Source organism: Monodon monoceros, unplaced genomic scaffold, assembly GCF_005190385.1.
Source record: "Monodon monoceros isolate NGI ecotype Baffin Bay Population unplaced genomic scaffold, NGI_Narwhal_1 Super_Scaffold_9, whole genome shotgun sequence".
In the NCBI taxonomy this organism is placed as follows: domain Eukaryota; kingdom Metazoa; phylum Chordata; class Mammalia; order Artiodactyla; family Monodontidae; genus Monodon; species Monodon monoceros.
In genome coordinates, this window is record NW_021703786.1 from 5,602,535 (window position 1) to 5,629,425 (window position 26,891).

General features: G+C 39.6%; 1 protein-coding gene across 1 annotated transcript in view; it reads left to right on the forward strand.

Moving 5' to 3' along the window:
* ANKFN1 (ankyrin repeat and fibronectin type III domain containing 1) overlaps positions 1–26,891 on the forward strand; it is a 152,343-nt gene that overhangs the window by 102,336 nt on the left and 23,116 nt on the right. The window contains exons 12-15 of the mRNA XM_029212880.1: positions 4,795–5,010; positions 13,822–13,988; positions 16,609–16,759; positions 18,325–18,493. Coding sequence (XP_029068713.1) covers positions 4,795–5,010; positions 13,822–13,988; positions 16,609–16,759; positions 18,325–18,493 — 703 coding nt within the window. The remainder of the gene's footprint in view (positions 1–4,794; positions 5,011–13,821; positions 13,989–16,608; positions 16,760–18,324; positions 18,494–26,891) is intronic.

A 26,891-nucleotide genomic window follows, 5' to 3' on the forward strand; every position in this document is an offset into this window, starting at 1 on the left:
AAAGGGATCACAGAAACGTACCTCATGCCATAGTTACCACCTGGAGAGCTCTCCAGCCCTGCACAGTGACCAGTGCCTCGTAGTACTTAATAGTTACCCCTTTCAGTGCCCATCAAAGGTCAGAGCACCACCTGCCTAAACAATAGGAGTCACTTTCATCTTTTTTTGTAATACCTATTGCCCAAACTCCTTGCTGACCTTTAGAATGAAAATGTCTAGAAATACTGAAGCCACTCTTTTTTTTTGGGGGGGGGGAAGGGCGGGGGGTGACAAGGCACAGAAAAAACTTTTCAGAAGAGGAAGAAACATAAATTGGGGGAGATTTATACTTAATATTTTAGGTCTCTTTACTAATCTAACACGTCTTACAATGTTCTGAGAAAAGTTAAATGGCATTCTTAAATAGCTTGATTGGCATCAGCCATACATAAATCGTATTGCTTTACCTACGGTATATCTCATTTTACTCTCCCCCCCTTTCCAGCATCACTACCGCTGCTTCATTACTCCAGTTATGTCAAAAGCCTCCAAAGTCATCCTCCTGCTTCCAGTCTTAACACCCTCCAACCTGTTCTCCACACTCCTGCCAGAGTAGCCAATAAACGATGCTGACCATGTCATTCCCTGACTCATACTCTTTCAAGAGTGGCGCAGACATTTTATCATGGCACACAAAGGCCTTCCTTGCCATCTTTCTCCCTCTCCTCTGTTTCCATGGCACCCTGACTTACCTTCCTCAAGTGCATACAAACCACTGTGCATCCTGCGCCTTATTTTCCAGTTTCTGCTCTATAGGGAGGTTTTTTTTAAATTAATTTTTATTAGAGTATAGTTGCTTTACCATGTTGTGTTAGTTTCTACTGTACAGCAAAGTGAACCAGCTATACGTATACATATATCCCCTCTTTTTGGATTTCCTTCCCATTTAGGTCACCACAGAGCATTGAGTAGAGTTCCCTGAGCTCTACAGTAGGTTCTCGTTAGTTATCTCTTTTATACATACGAAGGTTCTTTAATACATGATCATAAATAATAATCGTGAAACAACTTTCATTTATCTAACAGAGTAAGTGCCAGGCATTTTGCTAAGTGCTTTCCAAACTATATCTCATTTTATCTTCACCACACCATAATGAGAAAGTACTATTATTGATATTCATTTAACACAGGATAAAACTGAGGCCTAGAAAGGGAAAATAACTTGCCCAAGGTTGCACAGATAGGAAGTAGCAGAGTCTGGATACAAACCCTGATCTATATAATTCCAAAGCCTGTATTCTTTCCAATATTTCATCACCTTATTGTGCATTCATTTTACAAAAATTTTAAACAGAACAAATTATATACATTATAGTTAGAAAAGAAAAGGTAAAAGTCTATTCTGTATCATTTGGAGCCTATCTAGGAGACGTGGTCTTACATTTTATTTGGAAGAAGGTAAAGTATGAATTAATATGACCTAGGCAGGAGAGATAAGGATCTGCCAGCATTAGGATTAAAAAATACTAATAATAAGATTAAAGCCTAAAGTGGCCAGAACCCCACACTGTTTTTTCCTACTTTTAGGAAAATGGCAGAGGCCCCAAGAGGCAGAAGGGTATCTTCCTCTTACACCGAGAGATACCCGAACTACTTATCCTCAAAATACAGGAATAACTTGAAACTAGATTGAGTTATATTAAACTTTCCTCCTCCACAGATTTTTTTTTTCTGCAAACTCTTACTTTTATTTTATTTTTTATTGGAATATAGTTGATTTACAATGTTGTGTTAGTTTCAGATGTACAGCAAAGTGAATCAGTTATACATATACATCTATCCCCTCTTTTTTAGATTCTTTTCCCATATAGGTCATTATAGAGTACTGAGTAGAGTTCCCTGTGCTATACAGTAGGTCCTTATTAGTTATCTATCTTACAGATAGTAGTGTGTATGTGTCAATCCCAATCTCCCAATTTATCCCTCCTCCCCTTTCCCCCCGGTAACCATAAGTTTGTTTTCTACATCTGTGACTCTATTTCTGTTTTGTAAATAAGTTCATTTGTACCATTTTTTTTAGCTTCCTCCTCTACAGCTTTTAGAAACGAGTGTTAGTGAGCTAAAGCCAGGTAACAATTCATGAATACTATGTCTCTTTCATTTTTGAAGGGGGGGAGAAGGTTTCCCCGAAATTTTACTCTTCTTTTCCAGGCCTTCATATCTCTACGCCAGACCTCCTTCAACTTCCCATGTCACCCCAAACTGAATGAAAGTCCCTAAGTATTGTGCATCTGTCCAGGGCTTACTGACAGCCCTGTGGTTTGTTGTGGTTATAACCTAGAGGCATTCCCTAAGTATTGTGCATCTGTCCAGGGCTTACTGACAGCCCTGCGGTTTGTTGTGGTTATAACCTAGAGGCATTCCTGTGAGCCATCAGATGGCTTTTACTTCTCTTTACCTTGTAGAATCCTCAGAGTTCCCAGATCTCCTAATCTTGATTGCATAGCGTGACAGGAATTAACATGGTATGTTTTTCCTTTAGGCACTAAAGAACCCCAAATTTGCCCCCTTAGAACGTGGTTGCAACTTATTTTCACAAAGATATTCCTCTTTTAAATTGGGCTCTTCCCAGAGCTAGCTATCCAACCCAATTTGCTATCAACAAAGAATTTCAGGAAGACTTTTAGTGCTTCTCGTTTAGTCAGCATATCCAAAACTAACAGTGAATCACTGATAATAAACTCTGCCTAAATGAAATGACCATCTCATTCAATGTCCACTCACCCACTTTGATCCAAAGCAAATCAAATTTTCCAGTGTCCTAATGATGTTACTTCAGTCAACAAAAATTTCTTGAGCTATTACTATGTACCAGGCACTGTGCAAGGAACCCAGAGAAACAGAGATGAAAAAACCATGATTTCATGACATGTACATCAATACACAGGAAAGTCAGGGTCATGCTAAGATACCAGTTGGTACACGAAGCAGTAGGGGACAAAAAAGGAGATGATAAATTCTACCTGTGAGAGTTGAGAAAGTCCTCCCAGAGAAGGTGAAACCTGGGCTGAGTGTTGAAAATGAGTAAGTATAAACCAGGGTGGAATTCCAGTTGGAGCACTAAAGAAAGCCCATACCCTGCCTACTTGTATCAAGCTTGAAAGTTTACAAAACACTTTCTCATACATTGCTTGACTTAATCCACCAATCATTCTATAAGGTAAGGATTAGCATAAGGGATGTCTGAGCTGTAAGGACTCTTAATTTTTGATGATGAAACTCAGAGCCAGAAAGAGTAAGTCATTTTTTAGAAGTCTAAGTGTTAATGAACAGCAGCCAGACCTGAAACTCAACACCAGGATAACTAAAGGCTTAACAGCAGTAATGTGCTGGAGCCAACTTGTACTCACTTAGGAGAGCCAACAGTTAAGTATTCAGAGATTTTCAAAGCCTGTTGTCACAACCTTTGGTAGCTTGAAATAGGGTACTGTGGGAGTATTTACACCACAGAAATTGGCATATTATATATCAAGCCTTTTTTTTTTTTGATGGCCAGTTTACCAGCATGCCATTGCTGATTGGCCAGTACTGCTTTGCAGCAAACTGCTTTATATAAGACTGTAGTACTACACAGGGCTGGATTAAAAGCCTTACCCAATTACTTCTCCATGATTTAGAAGTTAATTGTTAGAAAGGGATAATCTGACTGAGTAGTTAGGCCATTTTTAAAAACAGTAATCCTTCCAAATGAATTTTATAATGTCAATAATTATGTATGAAATTTCTTATTTATGTGTTCTGTCCTTGCAAATTAAGAAAAGAAAAAAAAAGGCATAGTCCCTACCTATGAGGAACATTCCACTGTTTTTGTAAATGTGAATACTGATCAGCTGGCTCATTCATTTTTAGGTCATCCTTATCACTTTCACAAATTCCAGTTCTAGTTTTGCACTCCTGCTAACAGGTTATCTTGTCAGCACTTATGAGAGCTCACAAAAATAACAGCCAGGAGCTCTGAGATGATTAATTATTTTAAAAAGCTATAGATATTCAAAGTAAAAGGGTATTTTATCGTATTCATCCAGTGCTCTAAGTTAGAAATCTTCAATCCTTGCATATTTGTAAAACTGCTTATTTTAATAACATCTACCTGGGCCCCTTCACATTTAATGTGGCATCCTTCTCTTCTTACCTTTCTAAAAGTATTGTCTACCTTGTTGACCTAGCTCACAAACAATTTTAACAAAATTTTAAATAAACAGAACTCTCTGAAATGCAGATAAGTCAAACCAGGCCAATCTCCCAATTAAAGTATCTTGAAGGGAATGTGCAGTCATGTCGGGACCTGGACAATGTGCTACGTTGTCAATTCACTTCTTCATTTTAAACAAGCCCACTTCATACCAGCTTACTGTAGAGCTCTTGAAAACTCCACAAGTAGCATACCTGAAATATCAGGCATTTTTCTTTAAAACATCTGGGATTCTCTTCAAGTGCTGGTAACTGAGGTTTATGTGCTGGTGTGTCTATGTGGGTAAGAGATATTTATAGATATTAAATTTGCTTAAAAAAAACATAATTTTTGTGCCTCTTGCTATAATCTTTGCAGGCTTATGGTGAAGACATTCTCTTTGAGCTTCTTTTAAGCACATTTGTATGATGCTACATATTCCATTATAGGGTTAAGTCTGCTCAACAACAACCACCAAAAAACAGCTTCTCAGAAACATCAGATAATTATTCAGTGTCTTTTGTTGCAGTTATGTTGCTTTGTTTGCACATCATCTAAGCTACCAGAAATCTGTTTGTTTCTAGAATTTACTTGGGACACACAATTTGGGAAGAGTTTACTATGAACCCATTAAAGACCGGCATGGAAACATCCTCATAGTCACCATCAGAGAGGTGGAGATGCTCTATTCATTTTTTAATGGCAAATGGATGCAGATCTCAAAGCTGCAAAGCCAGAGGAAGTCTCTCTCAACACCTGAGGAGCCAACAGCCTTAGACATTTTACTGATAACCATCCAGGTATGTAGTCTTTTCAATTTTCCTAATAAAAATTCCAAACACACTTATTGAGGCTCTAGTGAAATGTATCAAGAGCCATTTACATATGCAGTAATGGAATGAAGAGGTCCGGAGGCATGTCATTGTTTGTATTCCACACATAGGAAAGATTCAAAAGCATCAATCAGCTCGTCACTTCTACAAGTCCCTTCCAAGGCCCTAAAAACTTCACATTCATAATTTTGTATTCCTTTCCTTAAGAAAAGCACAAAAAATTGTATCAGCTTAAGGCCCGACCAAACTTGGATTTGCCCCTAGACACACAGCTAGAAAATGGCAGAGCTGAAAGTTGAACTCAGATCTTCTGATTGGAAGCAGGCTTCTTTCTGCTATATTATATCACATTTGGAGGCAGGAGTTAGGATTTTAATGAGTGAGGGATGGGAGATGAAATAAAAGATGAGTCACCTGAGAACTAAATAGCCACCAAAATTCAAAAATCAGGAGCTGAGATCCAGTCTCTTAATCTGGATGGCAGAGCTAGGATACAAACCTATATCTTGTGCTCCTGAGTCTAGCACTCTCTCCACGCCACCACACAGCTTCACATGTTCTTATGTAAACATGGGCTTCAAGCTGTTTCTTTTTCCTTCTTTTAAATCCAGTGATGGGGATGAGTTCTATAGAGCTCTCCAGTTAGGTGGCAAAGCTAGGAGAAACAACTACCTTGAGGCCTACACACCCAATGGCATATATCGACAAGACAGCCAATCTGGAGTAATGGGGAAGAAAGGGCTCAATCTCAGACAAACAAGCCAAACCCAAGCCTTGGCCTGGTAACCCCTCAGATCACCCTAAACAGCTAAGTAACCAGCCTGCTGACGTACTTTCATTCCCCACTGAGGGGTGGCTAGTACAGTAATCTCACCTTTCTATTACTTGCTCTGGCCCAGACCAGGATAAAAGTCCAGTGTAGCAAAGGTAAGCTAATTGGTCAAAGCCAATACCTCTGGATTTGATTTCATGGAATTTGGGTTCATATGAAATTTATAGAGGGTGAGGGTGTGTGTGTGTGTGTGTGTGTGTGTGTGTATGTGTGTGTGTGTGTGTGTGTGTGTGTGTAGGTGGGAGCAGGGAACACAGACACATTCGTGGTTCCCCTCTTCACCTTTTATAAGTAAGTGCTAAAAGAAACATTTAAAAAATCATAATAAATGGAGCTTTTACAGGGTGACTAATACACTAATCCCCTATAGGGATAAATTGGAGTCTGGGCTACCTTTGCTCCTAGAAACACAGCACAAGCCCCAGCATGATATAATACCTGGTTTCTCCTAGACTTATTACATTAAAAATGTGTTACAGGTGCAGAAAAATTCCAATCTGGCAAAAAGTTGTTAGAGAAGGAGACCAAAAATAGAGGCAAGATCAGGTTTCCACACAGATCCAAGTGGAAAATTTACCCCCGCTGACTGGCACATTCCTGCTTGATGTCATTCCCACCCACCCCCTACTCTCCTTTTTTCTCCTTCTACTTTTTCTCTCTCCCCTCCTTCCCGTACAGGTCTTACACTGGAGAGGAAATGGGGGAATAAAACTATTAGGGCGGTATTCAGTTACTCCTAGACTTAACATTTAATTATGTCAGGAGGCAGCCCCACCAATTCAACATAGAGATAGGTCTTGGTGGTTGACCAAAGCAGGCTGGGTAATTCCCACAATTCCAGGCCACAAACCACTCTTTTTTCTCAGGGTCATAAGAGTGATGACCTCCAGGCCTTCTGATTGGAAGCTTGAGCTTCTTTCTGCTACATCACACCACATTCTGAGGCACCACTTTGGACTCAGGCCGACTGGGTATGATTCCTGACTCCACCTTTTCTGGTTATGTGACTAGAACAAGTTACTTAATTTCTTACCTCCTGTATTTCCTTCTCTGCAAAACAACCTACTTCACTGGGTTCTAATGAAGAGTAAATGAGTTAAATTCATAAAGCATTAGAAGAGTAGCACAAAGTGAGTGCTCTATAAATGTTAGTTATTTTTATTATTTCTCAACTCAGAAAAATCCAACCAATGCTAGGCTCTCTCTCAGGGCACACCCAGTCCATCTCCTTCTCATCTGTACTCTCCCAGGAGACCCTAGGTACTGGCTCAGTCATTTCACTACTTCTTCTACCTTTTCGTAAGAACTAAGGAAAAATTGTATAAAGACTAAATGATCCACAATGGAGTTTTCAAAACAGATAAGGGCTTTAACAAAATCTGGGCCCATAACTAATGCACTAATCCTTTAGGGCCCCAGGGAACCTCCAGGGTCTAACCCGCTCAAATTCCTGACCCTCTCAAGTCCCAGACCTTCATAACAGGCCTCTCTCATATATCTGGAAGGGAGAGAGAAATCCTTCCCACACTTGCCTGGGAAGGAAAAGAGAGTTATTACAGACAAGTTAGAATCCCCCTGAGCAAACTAACTGGCAATGAGGGTACAGTTGACCCTTGAACAAACAACATGGGGGTTAAGGGTGCTGACACCACCCCCCCAGTAGTAAATCCAAATATAACTTTTGACGCCCCAAAATCATAATGTGAAAAAGAAATTCATATTTATTTAGAGGTATAACAATTCATGCATTGATAATAAAGAAGCAGCAGTATGACTGCTTTATGGTAGCCTAGTGTAACTGATACAATTGCTTCACAGTAGCCTATATACGCTTATGAATGGTCATAAAATTTTTATGGCGTACGGTATTATAGTCACATTCATAATACAGTATTGGAAACATTGTTACTTTTTTTAAAAAACCACTTACCTGTGATGACAGCCTGATAGGCAGTTTCTCCAGTTACAAGAGACAGGCATACCGTATGGTAATGTAATTCTCTGAAAGAAAAGCTATAAAACAGTAAGAAAACTAAAACATTATTAATTTTACATTAAATACTACTCACCTTTTGCCTATGTAAGGATAGGTTATCCACTTCAATACAAGTCTAGCACAACACAAGTGTACACAATATTCCACACATATATTTTTGTATATTTATTGAAATCCAGGTATAAGTGGACTCACACAGTACAAACCCATGTTGTTCAAGGGTCAACTGTGTTTCCAACAGAAAGGCCCCTCTCAGGTGCTGAGTTTCTCTGACCATAATCTTCAGGGGTCACTTCAATAACTGGAAACCTCCAGGTAAAGTTTTCTCTGAAGATTAATCTTTCACATTTGTACTACACTTTCAAGTTTATAACACTTTGTCACATCTATATCATTTGATCCTCATGAAAACCCAGTGAGGTTGAGTGGGAAATTTCTGTCCAATTCATAAATAAAGCTATGGATTTCAGGGAAGTAACTCACCAAGGTCCTATCAGCCAAAAAAGCAGCCTGTGGGACTAAGACACAAGTCTTCTGACTCCTAGCCTGGTGCCCTTCCCATTCTGCCATGCTGCTTTACACACCTTCCCCATCCTTTTCTCTAGATCCTTTTTAAAAGTGTGATCCTAGATAAGCTGTGGTGAAGCTTGCCCTCCATCTCCCTCCCATCCCTGCTTTCCTTCCCTTGATCTCCTTAGGCATTTCTTGTCACCTACAAGGACCCAGTATCTTCTTCTTACACCTGAGGTGCCCAAGACCTACTATCTCTTCTGCCCTTTTCTGCTTTTCCCTGCACATTCCTGCTCTCTCTACCTCCAAGGAACCCCTAACGTGGGGATCAAAAACTACTGGAATCAGGAAGATTAATGGAAATGAGTCAACTGGGCTGGATATAAGAAACAATTGGGGTCACACAAAACTTGTTCACCAATGTTCATGGCAGAAGTATTCACAGTAGCCAAAGAGTGGAAACAACCTACATGTCCAATAACTGATGAATGGATAAACAAAAGTGATGTATTCATATAATGGAATATTATTCAGCCATAAATGAAGTACTGATCCATGCTAATATGGATGAAAACATTATGCTAAGTGAAAAAAGCCAGACACAAAATGCTACACAATTAAATATCCAGTACAGGCAAAGCCATAGAGACAGAAAGTAGATGAGTGGTTCCAGGGGCAGGAAGAGGAGGGACTGGGGAATGACAGCTAACGAATGGGAGTTTTCTTTTTGGAATGTTGAAAATAATCTGAAATTAGATAGTGGTGATAGTTGCACAGCCTTGTGACTATAGTAAAAACCACTGAATTTCACACTTTAAAAGAGTGAATTTTATGGTATGTGAGTTATATGTCAATATAAAAAAAAGTGGAAGTAACAAAGACTATAGTAATCTGAAGAGCCCTTGTCTCATCTAAAGAACAGCCCTATTCAGCCTCAACTAATTGCAGTGGAAGAAAGTGGTCCCAATGTTGAAATATTTTTCAATTTTTAAAGAGAAGTTGAAAGTCCAGAGTTTGGGATAAAATCTCTTTATTTTTAAAAGTTAGAAAATGAGTCAGAAAATTTACCTTCTTGGCAGCCTATATAATCTTGGGCCACAGGCCACCATTTTATGACCTCTGCTAACCCTGGACAATTCAGCTTCCATACCCTATCCAACAAAACAAAAGCCCTGTAGTTATTGGAAAAGCAACTACACATTGTTCCTCTAACAAGCTCTTAGGATATCTGATCAATGAAGAGAAGAAGGGTATACCCTTCCTGGTCACTGCACCAACACAACATATTCTCTCCCAAAGGTTCAGCCCCAGACCCCCAGTACCTCTGGGCCTCTCACTTCATAGTTAATAAACATTTTTTCCGCACCAGCTAGGTGCCAGGAACTCTTCTAGGTGCTACAGGAAAAACAAATGAATAACTCAAGGTCCTTCCTTTCAAGTTCAGTCAAGGGAGGGAGACAGACTTGTACACAAATCAAGGTAATACAAGGCAGAATTAAACCAGAACCTGCTAGCAGCACAAGCAGTGTACTATGAAAACACAGACAAAGCAAGTATTAATTCTACCTGGAAATATCAGGGAAGCCGTTGTAGAAGAGGTGACATTTGGCCTAGCCATGAAGGGTAAGTTAAGTTTACCAGGTGGAGAAAAAAAGAAAGAGAGAAAGACAGGGGGCAGGGAGAAGAAAGGAAAGGGGGAGGGAAGAAGAAAGGAAGAGAGGAAAGAAGGGAGGAAGGAAGGAATTAATTAAACAGAGAATTAAATTAAATAGAGGGCATGGTACAAAAAATTAAGGTAAAAGCTGGAAAAGGAGATCCCACCCTCCCTTGAGTCCACAGTGGACCTTACACAACCTTTATCATACTGGGTTTGTCTCTCTCACAAACTGAAATACGAGTTCCATGAAAAGAAGGATCATGTCCTATTCATCTTGATGTCACTAACATCCCAGCATAATGCCTGATACATAGTAAGTGCTCGATAAAAGCTGGTAGAATGAGTGAATTCATGAATGAACGAAGAATCAAAGAAGAGAGATTAGGCTATGTATGAGGAAGGAAAAAGCAATCCATTTTGGCTGGAGATAAGGGACACAAGAGGACTGCAGTGGAAGTAGAGACTGGAAATGTAGGTTAGAGGTCAAATCAGACAATATATAAACCCACAGGCATTTGATTTGGCTTAGGGGGCCTTTCTAATGTACCTCAGATTATGTGAATAGGACAGCTTCTTTCCCTTCCCATGCATTTCTCAGGCTCCAAAAACATTCTGACTAATGAAGGCTAAATGACTATGTAAAGGCAGGAAAACACATAGTAGATGCTCAGTAATAGTCTTTAAAAAAATTGAATGGAAGAGTGAATGACTCCATCCCAGAATGGTGTTGTTTTTTACATAACCACAGTATGTTCCTAACTCACATTCTATTTGTGGTCAGTTCTGACCCCCACATGTTTTTTCTTATATTCATACCCATTCTATATTTGTACTCTTGGGTTTGGGTCTTTACAAGCACATTTTCTTATTACGTTTCAACCCTAATTATGATAGGCTTATTTTTCCAATGCATAAGGTCATTCAGAGCTTTATTACTATTTTCCAGAAAATCAAAACCACACCAAATTTGGGACCCACAAATTTGATACACACATTCTTCATTTCTTTGTCTGGAACATCAATAAACATGATGAACCGACTGGCTCTCAGGACCAGTCTCTACTGGGCCATCACTCAATATGTCCTACTATTCGCATACTATCCCCATCATCCACAAATCTTCAACCCTGATATTCAGCTTAGTAAAGTCATGCGGTCAAGATTCTGCTGATACTCTTCCCAGATTATCTAGTGAAACAGATCATACTGGAGACAACTCCCTGGTCTATGGATCTTGTTCTTTTGCTGTTAGGAATTATAGTTGTCTGTATGATCTGCCCATCACAAAACCATGTTGACTCCTATTTAGTGTCTCAGGGTTTCCTAGGTGACTGCAAATTGATTGACTGATGGTTTGTTCTCATTTTTCCCAAAGATCTATAAGTTGGTGGTCTTTAATTACTAGCGTCATTCTGTGTTTCTCCCCTTCCTGTTTCAAAGATAGGCATATTTGCCCTTTTCCAGCCTTTAGGGACTTTTCCAGTTCTCCATCACTTCTCAAAAATAATGATCTGTGGGTTTGTGGCCACATCTGCTTGTACAGCAAGCACCCCTAGGGTGCATATCGTCAAATTCTGCTGATTAAATACTTGCATTTTTCCTTCTCTCATTAACTGTTTCTCTCTCTTTGATTACCTGTTCATTTCTCAAAATGTCACCTTGACTGAACTTCCTCTAGTCAACTAATTATCTGCAATTTGTTCTGAAGAGACAAGACGAAAACATTCAGCCTTATCAATCTCCTTATATTAATAAGAATTCCCTCCTTCTTAATCGTGAAGTCAAATTTTTCTAGTCTATTTCTTTGCCAAATATCTTAAAAGTTATTTAGTCTTTGCTTTCCTATACATGCTAGTTATGTCTTCCTTCCAATTGTGACCATTCTTATTTTGTCCCTCTTCTGCTATTCTCATACATTCTGTTTTAGGGACAAGGCCTGATTTCCACATGTTGCAAACTTATTATATATAGAAACAGTACTGGGCACTAAGGAGACAAAGCAATTGGAAAAAAAAAAAAAAAAAAAAGGCCCTGCCATTAATTTCATAGTCTAGTTCAAGAAAAGAACATAAAAGAAGAAAAATATAAGTTAAGTACTCCTTCCTCTGTATGCCTACATTGCCTCTATTATAAACTGGTTTCGGTATATTGTGATCATTCCTTTACTCATCTGTCTTTCTTGACCTCGTCAAAAGCAGGGATCATATAAGGTTCACCTGAAACCCCAATGTCTCCTATAGTACCTGGAACTCAATATGTTTGATAAGGACAGGACAAAGGAGACAATACACAATAGCATATGTTAGATGTTACAGATGGTTAATTCTACAGAGGAGGGGTCATTTCTTCAGAGTATACTGTCAAGGAAGACCTCATACCTTTCTGTTCCATACTGAACTCTATGTAAGTTTAAACTTGTTTTTTTCTCTTCTCTTCTGCCTTCCCTACATTTAGTGGTAGAGTTGATTCCCTCTTTTTTACCCCCTTTGAAAACTAGGCTAAACTGTGGCCTATAGAAATCCTTCCCCTATAATCAGTCTCCTGAGTCATCACTCCTACTCTGTTTCACCCCTACACTGCCCAAATGTATAAAAAGTCTTACCTACTGATATACAGGAGAGGGAGTGTCTGTATTACCAAGTATTTATTACCTGAGTTCTTGCAGTCACATAGAGAAGCAAAAGTCACGACCTTAAAAGTTCACTAGAAAACTGACCACAGAGAAAACAAACCTCCACTCAAACACCCCTCTGTGCTTAACTAGGCTGGCACTTCCTATTGCACCAACTTTATTCCGTCTCCGCTGCCTATGGAATATTGTGATGTGACAATACAATGCAAATTCCATGCAAATCTACTCCAAGGTAAACTTTTAAATCTTGTAAAAGGTACAGAACTTTGTGGAGCTGATGAGGATGACATGGAGACTAGTCAAATCACATGCAAAGGTACTGACAACTGAGAATCTAGCAATGGTAGGCCAGCTAACAACTGAAGACCACACAATGAACAAGGACTTTATAAGAGAACGACCTGAATATCAAATTTGTTTAATGCAAGGGGAAAAAAAATATATGGAGCCTTCAAATACTCTTGCAAAAATTATCCTCTTCATGATCACATTGTGAAAGTCAAACATGAGGAACAGCATTTCAGCTATCATACAATTTAGTCTAAAATGTTAACCCAAGAATCAATACTTGATTCTCTCTTCATTCTCAGAATCAGTGATTGTAACTCGAATGTTAATAAGATAAATAAATCTATTGCTATTGCTTGTTTGATTTTTCAAGATAACAATCAAATCCTTTTTTTTCTACTTACTATAAAATTTTGATCCTTTTCCTGACACCAATTATCCTGAAATAATGAGGCTTCCTATACTGCTTTGTCAGTTTTTACACTTGCAATTTGTTTTCCCCCAGCTAAACAATAAACCCTTCAAGGACAGAAATCATGAATTCTATTTTTCTTTAGTATCTATCTGCCTCCACCACCAACCAGACCATTCCCAATCACAACCCACACACCTATTCGTGGAACAGAAATCTGAGGAAAATAAGCATGCAGAATATATTAAAGGCTGAGTACCTGACTTGGAGGCTAATTCTCCTGAAGGTAAGACTGGCTGTACCACCAACACATTCTCAACATTCATGGTGGTATCCAAGGTTTCTCACTAATTACTTAGCTACAGCTCCTTTAATTCGTGACACGGTGTACCTAAGAAATGAAAAGAGATTGCCTTTTAATGTGTTTTTTGTTTTGTTTTTCATCCTACAGGATATTCTCTCCTATCACAAAAGGAGTCATCAGCGTCTCTCTCCTGGATTATATCTGGGTTACCTAAAGCTATGTAGCTCTGTGGATCAAATCAAAGTTCTTGTTACCCAAAAGTTGCCTAACATTCTCTGCCATGTGAAGATCCGAGAGAACAATAACGTTTCCAAGTAAGTTGTGAGGAGTTTAGATTTTCCTCATGATGAAACAATGGCTACGTGATGGGTTTGCTGTGCCAGAAGGAAACTGAAATGTTACTTCTGAGTGAAGTTTCTACGATGAGATGTCCTCAGGGGCCAGCACACTGGGGCAAAGGCATAGCTCGGTTTTAACGTTAGGATAAGGAGGGCTTGTAGTATTGATTGCTGGAAGGAGTGGGCGCATTTAAAGGGGACACTATCCTTTCACTTTCCTCTATGCAACCACTGACATTCAGGTTAATGAACAGATGCCCTTTTCTTTCAGCACTGCTATTTCCAATATCTTTTCTCCACAACCTAAAAAGTCACTTGTGTAAATGGGTTCTAGTAGAGTAACTGGTCTCCCCTTAACCTTAAAGGACCCTCCCTACCCTCACTCCCCCCACCCCAACCCCCTGGCCTAAGGACTTTGTGTGTTTCCTACACTCTTTATGGTTCTCTAGGGAAGAAAAGAAGTAACAAGGCCTGACCTTCTGGAAATTGCTCTATGATTTGGCATTATGGTGAATTACCGTTAACTTTGGAAAACGTTGCCCAGTCTTGGTAATCTGACTCAGCTTTACCGCTAGCCCTCTAATACACCTCTGAAGGTCTACTAAAATGAACTGAACTGTGTTCAACACAAAAACTAAAAGAAAAGAAAGAACAGACAAGAAAAGAAAAAGAAATTGAAAAAGAGTTTGTCAAGCTTCAGTGTACAATTTAGATCCTCAGGCTCTAGCTGCACCTACAGATTTGCTTAACCAAAGGAGACTCTAATTTGGTCATGTAAAATTTGGTCACTAAAGTGAGAAGAACTTTTTAACGAGAGTATCTCACGATGTTTATTAAGTACTACTTGGTGACAATGTAGGAGATGACGATGACGACGGTCTCTTCAGAGAACTCGCTAGCTGCCATATTCTCTTCCACTTACCAACTACACCTAGACTTAAGTCTGCCATCTGGTGGCCACTTCTACAATCAGCATTAGTTATCTCCGTCCTTCCCAAGAGGCTCATTTGTGGGTTGATTTTGCAATTGTTACTTTCATCCATTTTCTAGATTTGTGCCTTAAACGTTTAGACTCTATCTTTTAGTGGTTGTACCAACTAATTTCCATTTGCCAAGGATCCAAGTTTCATTTTTACAAAAGACTCCAGGAGCCTTCCCTCTGCCAGTTCCATCTCCCTCATCCTTAAAGACTAAAGTGATTAGTGGTAGATGTTTCATGGTATTCTTCCTGGTAATTTATTTTCTAATTTGATTACAGATAATATTTTAGCAATGTGGTTCTTTAGATTTTGTGCATACTCGTGCTAGTCAGAACCCCTCATTTAGTTCAGTATCAGTGACGGAAGAAAAGATATAGTTCCCAAGCAGGTTCTCAAAGATTTCAATTATTTGTGAGGCCAACAGTATGCCCAGATTGAAGCAGGATTTAATTTTCTTTTTTTTTTTTTCCTCTTATTGAGACAAAGGGTAGATTTTTCCATAGTCTTTTCCAGTGTGGGAATTGAAATGAAACTGATATCATGAAAACAGAAACTTTTCTAAGAGGGTAGCTGGTTAAAAGAGAGTGTATTCTGATGAAAAGCTCATGTCACAATCAATTTCATTTTCTGGCTCATAGCTCGGAGCCCCAGTGAGTATAACCCATCAGGGAGAGCCCTCAGAGGATTTTCACGAGGGTGGGAACATATGTTAGCACCTCCTCTCTTTCCAACCCAAAACAGGAGGGCTTTCCTTTCCTCTCTAGCCTGCTCCTGAGAGCACATTGCTGCTCCATGCAGAGTTAGAAAATGTGCCAGCTGAATGTGTTTAGAGATTTGTGCTAAAATACCTGTGGAAACAATGTTGCCCAAGAGGCTTTTACCTTGATCTTTTCAAGATCCTTTCAAAGAGCAGCTTTTGGGGGACAAACCAGATGTGCTTTCCTCCCACCACCATTCTTTTCCCTTCCCTTCTGCAGGACATTTGGAAAAGTTCACTAGGAAGGATTGTAGAGCATGCAGAATAAAGACACAGATGACTGGTTTGAAAGGAGGATGGAAGCAGTGATGTGTGTCCCCTGGTTCCTTTTATTGGAATTGTCTGCTGTTCCTGTTTGTGATTCTCAAGCTTTTGGAAGGGGAAGGAAACCAAAATAGTACCCACGATCACAACAGGCCAGGGTTGAAACGTGCCATGTGGTTTCTTGCCTGAGTTGGACCAGAGTCCTATGGTTACCCAACTGCTGAATTAACCAGCAGATGCCCCTGTGGTAAAATGTAGGGTCTTAGAACTTACAGGGGATCTTCAGGAAAAGAAAAATGAAGACAGGAAATTATTACAAAATATTTCAAAGCTCCAATCTCAAAGACTGAGTCATTACAAATCAGACCTGCTGTTCTGAGGTGTATGTGGTTTGATAGGTGAAATAAGCTTAAATTAGAAAGAGTTCATTTTAAACTCCATTTGGGTGGCAAAAAAGTTCAAATTTCAAGGATTGCATCAAGTTTTAACCACCAAAAATTGGTTATCCAGGTTCTGGACATATGCAGTAAAAATGTTCTGAGCTGTGTTCTGAACTTTTGTAATATTTCTAATTTTAACTTGACTCAACATACAGAGAGGAGTGGGAATTGGTCCAAAAGCTTTCTGGCTCTGAATCTATGGAAAGTGTGGATCATACTTCTGACTGCCCTGTGCAATTGTTCTTCTACGAGCTCCAGATGGCAGTGAAAGCTCTCCTTAAGCAGATCAATATACCTCTACACCAGGTACCAGTCTTTACCATTTTTATCTTCTTTTTATGGCTCATGGAAACTGCATTATGGGGTAAAACTCAAGAGGTAAAAAAATATATGTATACATATTTTGTTCATTTATTTACATACCACTTTGCACATACATGCACATTTTCAATTTGATGCCTATAAGCGGACACAGGCCGCACTTCTGTACCTTTTCTCTAGCTCCTCCATATTGATGTCTTCCAAAGTTCCCAGAGCCCACTTCACTGTGGTTTGGTCAAACAAGGAAAAATAATTGCCTAACCCACCTTGAAAGACATCAAGTCTCAGCTTCAGGATAGCATGAAGCAAGGGGAATAAATAAATAAACAAATAAGTAAATAAATAAGTGTATGGTTAGATTTGCAAATAATTTACTTACGAACAGAAGACTATTGGTAGTCTAAGTCCAGAGCAGTGGCCAAGGTTATGCCATGCTATCTTTCCACAAACAGAAAATTTGCTGTCAAAATCACTTGTCTTGTCTAAATCAAGATGTGCAAATCTTACCTCCACTAATAAGCAACTTCAAAAAAAAACAAAAACAAAAACCCTGTAGGCACAGAAGAGAAGAGTAAATGTTTATTAGGTTCTGTCTAGTAAGCTAACATCATGTAGCATTAGGTTGGATTTTTTTTTTTTTTGGACCTACATTCACCATCTCTCCCCACTCAACACACACACACTACTATTCCTATACACACAGAAAATACACCAAGTTTAGCCTGCAAACAGGAAGACTGTTAACAGGAGTGACTGGCTCTCTTTAAATAACAGAAAGACAACTATGAATTGGCCTCTGACCCATGGAGGCAAGAGTCTGTCTGAGAGTGTTCTTCCATTGGGGCACTGCTCTGATTACAAGTCAATATTGCAAGCCTAGTCCAAAACAGCCAACACTGATGAAGAATAAATTGCACAAGATGCTATAAAGACACTAGAGGAGTAACTGGATTATTCTGGGGGTGGCCATGTACTCAGGAGGAGGAGAAAAAATACCAGCTCAACTTGCAACAGTAGATACCATTAAAGGGTTTCTTGGGCTTAGAAAGTTTGAAGCAGCTCATATTTCACTGGTGACTCTTGGGCTACGTATACATGTTGGGAGAAGGCTGCCTAACTGCCTAAGAGTACATACTTTTTTTTTTTTTTTTTTTTTGGATACTTGTAAAATTTTCTCAGTCCTTGGCCAGAAACTACATTTTCCCCCCTTAACCAACTTAAATTGAAACTAGTGGATTTTTAATTCAATCCATTTTTGTTGCTTCATGTAATTATATTCATCATTTTGAAAAGCCCACAGAATGCAATCATTTTCTGCTTTTATAAGAAGCATAAATGTTGTTTTCAGAGTTTATGTGGAACATTACTGCCTTAAATCTTGATTTTATATAGCATTATTAAATGGACTGAACCCTAATATTTATGTTGTATAAAAATTCCAAGCTTGAAGTTGTGTAATTTTGTTAGATGTTTTATGCCAGTTTGCTGTTGTTTATGTAAGTGCCATGTTGTAACTCTCCTATTTTTCCTCCGCGCGTGTCCCTCTGCAGGCAAGGAACTTCCGCCTCTACACACAGGAGGTGTTGGAAATGGGTCACAATGTGTCCTTTCTTCTCCTGCTCCCTGCCTCAGACGACGTCTGTACAGCCCCAGGACAGAATAATCCTTACACCCCACACTCAGGGTTTCTTAACCTCCCTCTTCAGATGTTTGAACTTGGTATAGTAGCTTGTTTCACCTAGAAATATTAACCCAGCCTCCTTATAATAAAATCACAAAGTTATATCTGTTCCCCCTTGTCCCAGTGGAGGGTCAATAAATCACATGACGGCTTTGGCAACAACCCTTCCTAGAACTGTGTACAAGTCTGAGAGAAAGCAAAGCTCCAAAACTATGCGCCTGAGCAATAATTATTGAAACCTAGCTAAGGCCCAATGGAGAGGAGGGACTTCTAAACAGAAAGTTCAGTTATCAGGCTGCAGTTCTTGCCTTCCCTTTGCTTTCCTAAAACATAAATACAAGAACTAATGTTTTCATGAAAAGCACTGCCCCTTCTCTTTCTTCCTCCCTTCTTTTCTTTTTTTTTCTTTTCTTTCCTTTTCTTTTCTTTCCTTCTTTCTTTCTTTCTTCTCTCTTCCCCCACTTCCCGCCCCCTCTTTCCTCCAAATGGGAAAAAAAATACTGAAATTAAAATGTAAAGTGTGTATCACTTTAAAGGGGAAAAAAAAGCCTATAAGTAGTGCTAATTTATTAAATAGACTCAATTTCTAGCAGACCATTTGAGAAGTTGACAGGGTCTCCCGGGATGCAATATTGTGATTATAATGTGGGATTCTGAATGGTGGAAGATCTTGTCCTAACTTTCAAAAATGAATAGCCTGGGCCCCAGGTTCTCTATTTTTGCAGAGACCCCTGCTGCCCACTGAAAATGTGAATAGGGAAGCTTTGTCTCTTCCCCATGCTTCATTTTGTAACAGGCCAATAAGAGGCAATTAACAGGAGTTCCATCAGTTCAAATGGATTGCAGGATTTGTGGAAGGGTGAGTGACGGGGTGGGTGGAATGGAGGCAGACTCTCTTTGGATTGCTCCCCAGCCACCAGATTTAGAAACAGACAAGGCAACTGCCTGATGTCTCATTCTGAGACCTGGGCATCTGAATCTGAATTTATCTCTTGAGGACAAATGGATGAAGTCTCCCAGTTTCCCTTGCTCCAAGCAGTTTACATGCCCCAAAGCTGATAAACAGCGATTGCTATTTCCAGAGCAGGGAGAGTTATAAAGAGAAGCCTGAATCAGACTTGCAGACTGGGACTTGAGAGTACTGGGTCCTCTACTGTGTGGCACTGGCCATCACTGAACCTTCTTGTACCTTTTCTGTGTCAAATCATTAATAATATTGGCCATACCACTCCCAAAATGCCTGAATGTGAATGTGACCATTTAATGAGTTCCCCCTCCAAATGAACATTTTTAGTCTATGATATAACTGATGTATGATATAGCTATGATCTATATGATACAGCTATTACAAAACATAGTTTGAGTCAAGGTATTTCAATTCAAGTCGCTACATGCACATTAGGTACCCACTGTGGAGATTAAGAGATGAGTTAGGACTAAGTCTCTGCCCTCAAGGGGCTTTTTAGTACAATGGCAGGAGTAAAATAAGAACACGAGTTAATTTTTAAATGACGTATAATGTGCCAAAATCTTACACATTAAGTGATACTGAAAAAAGAAATGAAAGCACGTTTTCTCAAAGAAGGTATCAAAAAGCCGTCTTGGAGAGGGGATATTTGATATGGGTGTTAAAGAATGGACAGGATGCTAATAAACATGGATAATGAAAGCTTTTTTGTCAGAGGGAGAGCAGAATAAGCAAAGACGTAAGAATAGAAAAACTCAGAAAGAATCAGAAAAAAGAACAAGTGGTCCAGTTTGGCTACATCTGAGAAATGAACTGAGGAAACAGTAGACATAAAGCTGTATGGACAAGCTGTAGCCATACTGGGCAGTACTGTTAAGAGTCAGGCTGAGGAATCTGTTTAAGATGGATTGAAAGCAGGGTTGGGAAGATAGTTCAGGGGTTATTGTAATATTCCAGTGTTAAGGTAGACACAAAACAAAAAAAGGAAACAAACACAGATGTAAGAAACACTGGAAGTAATCGACAAGACTGGACAACTGTTTGAATGAGAAAAGGCAAAGTTTAGAGACTTCTAGAATACCCCCTTGGTTTTTAGCTTCAAAGACTGTGAGGATACCGCTGCCATTAACCAGACATAAGGAAATCAGAGAAGAAAACACTTTGGGGAAGAATATGATACTTTTAGCTCTGAATATCTTGAGTCTGTAGGTGCTAATTCAACATCCAAGTAGACATATACAACTGGCAGTAAAAATGCAGGAGACGAAGCTGGGTACTAAACACAGAAATTTGGCCAATGTCTACTGATAACAGCTGAAGCCATGAAAGTGAATGATTTCCCAGGGATAGATAAATGACAGAGAAAAGAACTAAAGAAAACACTTCACTGGAGAGCCAACTGGGAGTCCACTCTGTGTGAAATGGTCATTACTGTTCCATGATTACAGGCAAAAATACATGAGATTCATTTCCCCATGCCTCAGTGGGGAATGGGAATGATCAATGATTTAGTATCAGTCATAATAGTGACTTGACTCTCAAGACCCTGGAGGACCAAGCCCTGCAAGTATCCTCTCTATCTTGCTTTCTGGGAGGCTCACACACTATTCTTGGGCAACCACACTTTATCCTGCTGCTGTTACTCTCTATTCTACAATTTCCCCTCTTCACTCATTTGTTCACTAATTCATCAATAAATATTTAAGTAACCTACTATGTGCCAGGCACCATTCCAGGTATTGAAGTATCAGCAATGAACAAACTCCTCATGGTGCTAATAACAGTCCAGTGGGGGAAACAAATGGTAAACTAATCAACAAGCATTAATATTGTAAATGTCAGAGAGTAGTGAGGGCTATGAAGAAAAATAAATCAGGATAAAGGACTGGAGTGAAGTGACAGGAACTACAATTTTGTATAGGATGACCCGGAAAGGCCTCTCTGAAGAAGATACATCTGAGCAGAGATGCAAGATTTCCGCGCAATGAAAACAGCAAGTGCAAAGGCCTTACAGTAAGAGTGTGCCTGGCTAAGAGGTCAGTGTAGGTGGAATGCAGTAAGCAAGAGCAACAAAGATAGGAAATGATATCAGAAGATCAGCAGTGGCCAGATCATGCACGGCTTCACAGATCATGATAAGGGCTTTGGATTTTACTTTAAGTGTGTTGGAAATACAATGGAGATTTTTGAGTAGTAAAGTAACATATTAAAAGCTCTGCAGAATCTGGCAGTCCTCCCCACAAAAAAAAAAAAAAAAAAAAAGCTTAACTTTGTTTAACCCAACATTTTCCAAATTCATATGACAACAACTAGAACCATTTTGGGCATGGCACCTATTAAAAACCCACAGAAAACATACTTCAGGATATGATGCCCTAGAACAGTGCTTCTCAAACTTTAATGTACATAAGAAACACTGAGAGAGCTTGTTAAAATAGATTCTTGGAGTCCCACTCCAGAAATGCTGAGTCAGTAGGGGCTGGAGAATTGGCATTTCTAACAAGCTTTCAGCTGATACTGAAGCTGCCAATCCACGGACCACACTTGAAGTAGTACTGCCTAGAACACAGAGAAAAAGACGTTTTAGGAATTTAGAAAACTAGGGTTGTGGTTAGCAAAGTAATAGAATCCAACAGTGTCTACCTCTTTGACCCGTCTTACCTCTTCTTAATACTAAAAGCAGTATAAGACCATCGGGTACTATCCTTCACCTATGAAAACCAGGCTGTAGATCAAAGCCTGGATCTCAACAGTTTCTGACTTTAAGATGTTTTTTCCTAGAGTAAAACATAACTTCTTACCCTACTGGTTCTCCGTTGTTACCATATTGTTGGTGACCCACTTCATTAATGAGGGCCATGTAAGTTTCCAGAAAAGACCACTTGATTGGGCTTGTTTCCACTGGCATACACAACCCTATTAGTCTTCTCTAGGGATCAGGAGGAAATATTGCCAGTATCAGGAAATTAATATACTCTAGTACTACGCTTATTGTACTTTAGCACCACCAGCAACAGTTTTTTAAATACTACTGGGCCTTAGTGAGAACCATGATAAACTCTCTCTTATTTCCAAGCAATCAGAGCTTCCAAAGAGGCAGATTATCAGTTACTTCCTGCAAGCACTTCATAATACCGTCTATAGGAACTCCTAAGAGCTTGCTACAGTGGGCCTAGGCCCCTCGAAGAAAGACCTAAGCAATTTTTGCTTGTTTTTGTAAGTAGGTAGGGACTTCTATATTCCACAGACAGGTCCATAGTAAAAGGTCAATAGATACACTAAGCATTCCTGAGAAAGAGAATGTTGTTGAAAATTCAATCAGAACTCAGAAAATTGTAATAACAACATAAGAGTTCTAAGAAAACTTGAAAAGTGCAAAGTATGGGAATATACACCCTATAACAGAATAAAGTGTTATACTATATTTCAGTCTGACTTGTATAAGTCATCCCTTATACAACGAAAAGATTTGAGATTTGGCACACTGACCATGTTTCTGCCAGTGGCCCGAGTGAATCATAAATAACTTGCTAACCAGCTATGGGAAACTGTATCTGTGCCTATTCCAGCACAAACTAGATCTAGCAAGGACAAAATGATAAAGGAGCTTAGCCCTCTGTCTCCTGGAGTAAAGACTAGGCTGAGGAAGGCCCATAGGATGTTCCTTCATAGGATTACTTGTTGGGGAAAGAGAGAGACCATCATACAGGAGGATGCTGTGAGACCTCTATGAGCAGGGTTGAGCTGAGGCAAAGTGGTACAACTGCAGACCACTCCCCCTCCACAGCGTGAGAGCTGATACTCCCCGATCCTTTGGATAGGAGCAGGATAGCAATCCTCTGCAGTAATAAAGTATGTGCCTAGGGAACAACAAGGGTCACTATTTATGCTGTTCCCAGAAATGAAAGGAAAAGCCCTTAGAAACTCTGTTCAGTGATATGATCTCTTGAGGATTTGCCTAGCCTACACTGAGGAGGTCACCCTGCCCTGACCCTGTGGGCAGTCACAATTGAGAGCAGGCCTATGAAGAAGAAAGTTGACTTTTATCAATTTCCTTGGCTCTATGATTCCAACTGACTTGACTAGCAAGATTAAGAAACTGGGGAATTTTTTAGAAACAGTTTGCAGCCTGGTATATATTTCATACTTCAGTGCTTGGCTGCATCCTTCATTCAACAAATATTTACTGAGTTTCCACTGTATGCAAAGCATTGTGCTGGGGCTGGACATACAGACATTAATAGGACACAATCTGCCCACCAGAAGTCTAGAATCCAGTGGAGGATACAGACATCTACACCAATAGTCCCAATGCAATGAAGATCCTGCTGTTAAGATGTAGGTTGTTGAATTTCAGAGGAAAGACACCTAATCCTTTCTTACAGAGATAATATTTGAGATAGACCCTGAAGTATAAATAAACATTCAGAAAAGGAAAGAAAAGGTAGAAAAGGAAAATCATTTTAAGCAGAAGGAATAGCACGCACGAAGGCTTGGAGACGTGGGAAAATGCAGCTCAATTAAGTACACTCTTAGTAGTTCATTGTGAAAGATGCTTCAGGCATCTGAGGAAGAGTGACAGAAGATACAACTAAAATTAAAAAAAGTAAAAATCACAAAGGGCTAGGCCATCCTAAAGCGGTTAGATTTTATCCTATAGGCAAAGAGGAGTCATTAAAAGATTTTAAGAAAAGGAATAGTATGGTCTTACTAGGTTTTAGCAACTCTATGGATTGCAGGAAAACAAAAAAAGGACTGAGACTAGAGGCAATGAGACAGTTAAGAGACTGGCCCAGGTGGGCAACGATAAGAACCCAAACCAAGACTGCCACAGCAGGGGTACAGAAGAGAAGGCAGGGGCAAGAGGAATTTAGAAGTTAAAATCAATAGGACTTTGTGACTGATTTAATGTGGTTGAAGAGCAAGATGGAGGAGCCAGAGAGTCTGAATAGGGTGCTGAAATGGATAATGCTGCCATCTACCAGAACAGGAAGTAAGAGGGGAGGAACAGGTTTGGGGGGAGGGGAGAGATGACGAGTTAGTTCAGTTTGACAAATGATGAGTTTTGTTTGAGGTGCCTGTGGGATATCCAGGCATTGAGCCTAATGGAATCCAGGCCACAGGCTTATAAGAAATGGCACGGTCTCAACCCTCATTCCTAATGCCCATTTTTCATGATTTAGGATACCACTCCTGAATTCCAACATCAACTCATTCACTACCAGGAATCTTTAGAGAGGCATCTTATGCCCAGGTTCCTTCTGACACCTGTGCAAAGAATCATGGAACTAAACTGACCCTAGGAGGTAATCTTGTCGGTTCCTTAGCTTCCAAACTAGGCTACATGGCCCAGATCGATTAGGACTTTATTGAGTTAGAGATCTTTAGGAAGAATATTCTAATCTCAATCCCATTCTAATATTCTACCTACTAAATGCCTCATTCTTCCCAGGGGGACATGGTAGGGATGTGAACAAAAATTTCTTTTATATCTGACATGTGCCACATGCTGTGCTGGGCACTTTACTGTTTATTATTATGTTGTCTTATCCTAGGTAGATATTATTACCCCGTCTTAGATATGAGGAAACGGAGGCTCCCGGGGTTATATGCCGATTATTATGAAGGTAGTAAGTGGCAGAACTATGATTCAAATCCAGTTTCATCTGATACCTAACCCTGAGTACTTTCCACTCTACTATGCTCCTAATCTGACTTCCAGTGTTGGTGCCAACAATTTTATACAGAAAAAAGAGAGAGAAAACACCACAGAAAATCAGTCTTAGTTTGTAAATTAATAACAAATCATGTGGTCTGGGATAATGCATTTTTGTATCCTTATACCATTTTGCCTGTAAAATGCATGTGATTCACATTAGAAAAAAATTAGAAGCTTCCAGTCTATCCTCCCCTTCTCAGTGATGGCTACCAAATGTATCATTGCTAAACCACAAAAGACTATGTTAAAGTAACATTTGTTAAAGTAACATTAAAGGCTCTGGATAAAAACCACTAGAGCGGGAAAGTGAAGCCCTGTCCTTGTCGTTGAAAGGTCCTCATAGCTCACTGTGGTGAGTGGCACGGGTGGTGTGGGCACTTGTGAGACCACCCACTGATCCAAGGCTCTGACCACAAGGAGACACAACAAGAGAAAGTTGTGGACACCCTGGCGTTCTAGAATTCAGATGGGCCGACAGTATTTCCTTTAAAGAAATTCTTCAGTGCCTCTCACTATCTTCCCAGTCATATTTTAAAAGAAGGAAAAAAGCTGATTTTTTTTTTTTTTTTTTTTTTTTTACAACTTGGTTTGGAAAGGCAGACTGTGAGACACTTCACTCTCTCCACTCTCCAGCCAAGAGAGGACATCTGTCAAGTGCAAACAGGATATAATTCCTCCTTGAAAGGCATAAAGACACATTCAGGGAGCTACAAGGGTCAAGAGTAAGCTAAAAAGTAATGGTGACTCTTTCCGGTAGAGAGGCCGATAAATATCACAGACCTGAAGTACACCTTTTGAAACAGGAAAAGCAAAAGCACCTTGAGAAAAGAGAATGGAGGGAAAGAGGAGACTTTGGAGGAAGGGTCTGCTCTCTTCAGATCAGGGTGCACATTTTGCTGTTGTTCATTCAGTCAATAAACATTAACTGAGAAGTTATAATGTTCCAGGTTTTGAGGAAATAAAAATTAACAGGAGACATGGTTCTTGCCCTCAAAGAAATCGCAGTCTAATACCAAGGCAGTCAAGTAAACACAGTGTCCTGATACATTTAGAAAACAAGTGGTCTAGTAGCACAAAAGAGAGAAACTAATTCTGCCTGGAGGGAAAGAGGTGTCCATGAAGATTTCACTGAGGAGAAGATTATTTAAACTAAAATTTTCAAGTATCAGAAGAATCTGACCTGAAGGTACTGGTTAAAAAAAAAAGGGTATTGGAGGAGAAGGAAATGGTATGTTCACAAGCATGGAAGCACAAAAGGGCCTGTAGTAGGTTCAGCCTGACCACAGTGTAGGGTCAATGCAGGCAGAGGATAGAGGGTGGTTGCATGACAAAAGATATGACTGAAGATAAATTAAAATCCTAGATCTCAAGGAGCTTGCTTTATAGTGATGTTTGGATTTTATCCTGAGTCAAGACGGAGCTCTACAGAGGTCTGTAACCAGGGAAAAGCATGAAAAGTACATCGTTTGGGAAGAGCTCGATAGTTTGTCATTTAATGAGATCAGTTCTTCTGTCAGACAAGGAAGTGTTAGAGCAGAGAAAGTGAGAAGGAAGGATCTGACACCAGAGAGAAAAAAAAAACCCAGAACCAAAGCTACTTGAATTCAGAAACACTGCCTTGAAATGGTGCACAGCTGGAATAAGGATGGGCCACTGGAGACCTCACTCCATTCTTCTCTACTACTTCAATAGGAGGAAACACAAACAGAGCAGGTTACCCTTACACTCAACTGAGTTTCATCCTGAGAGA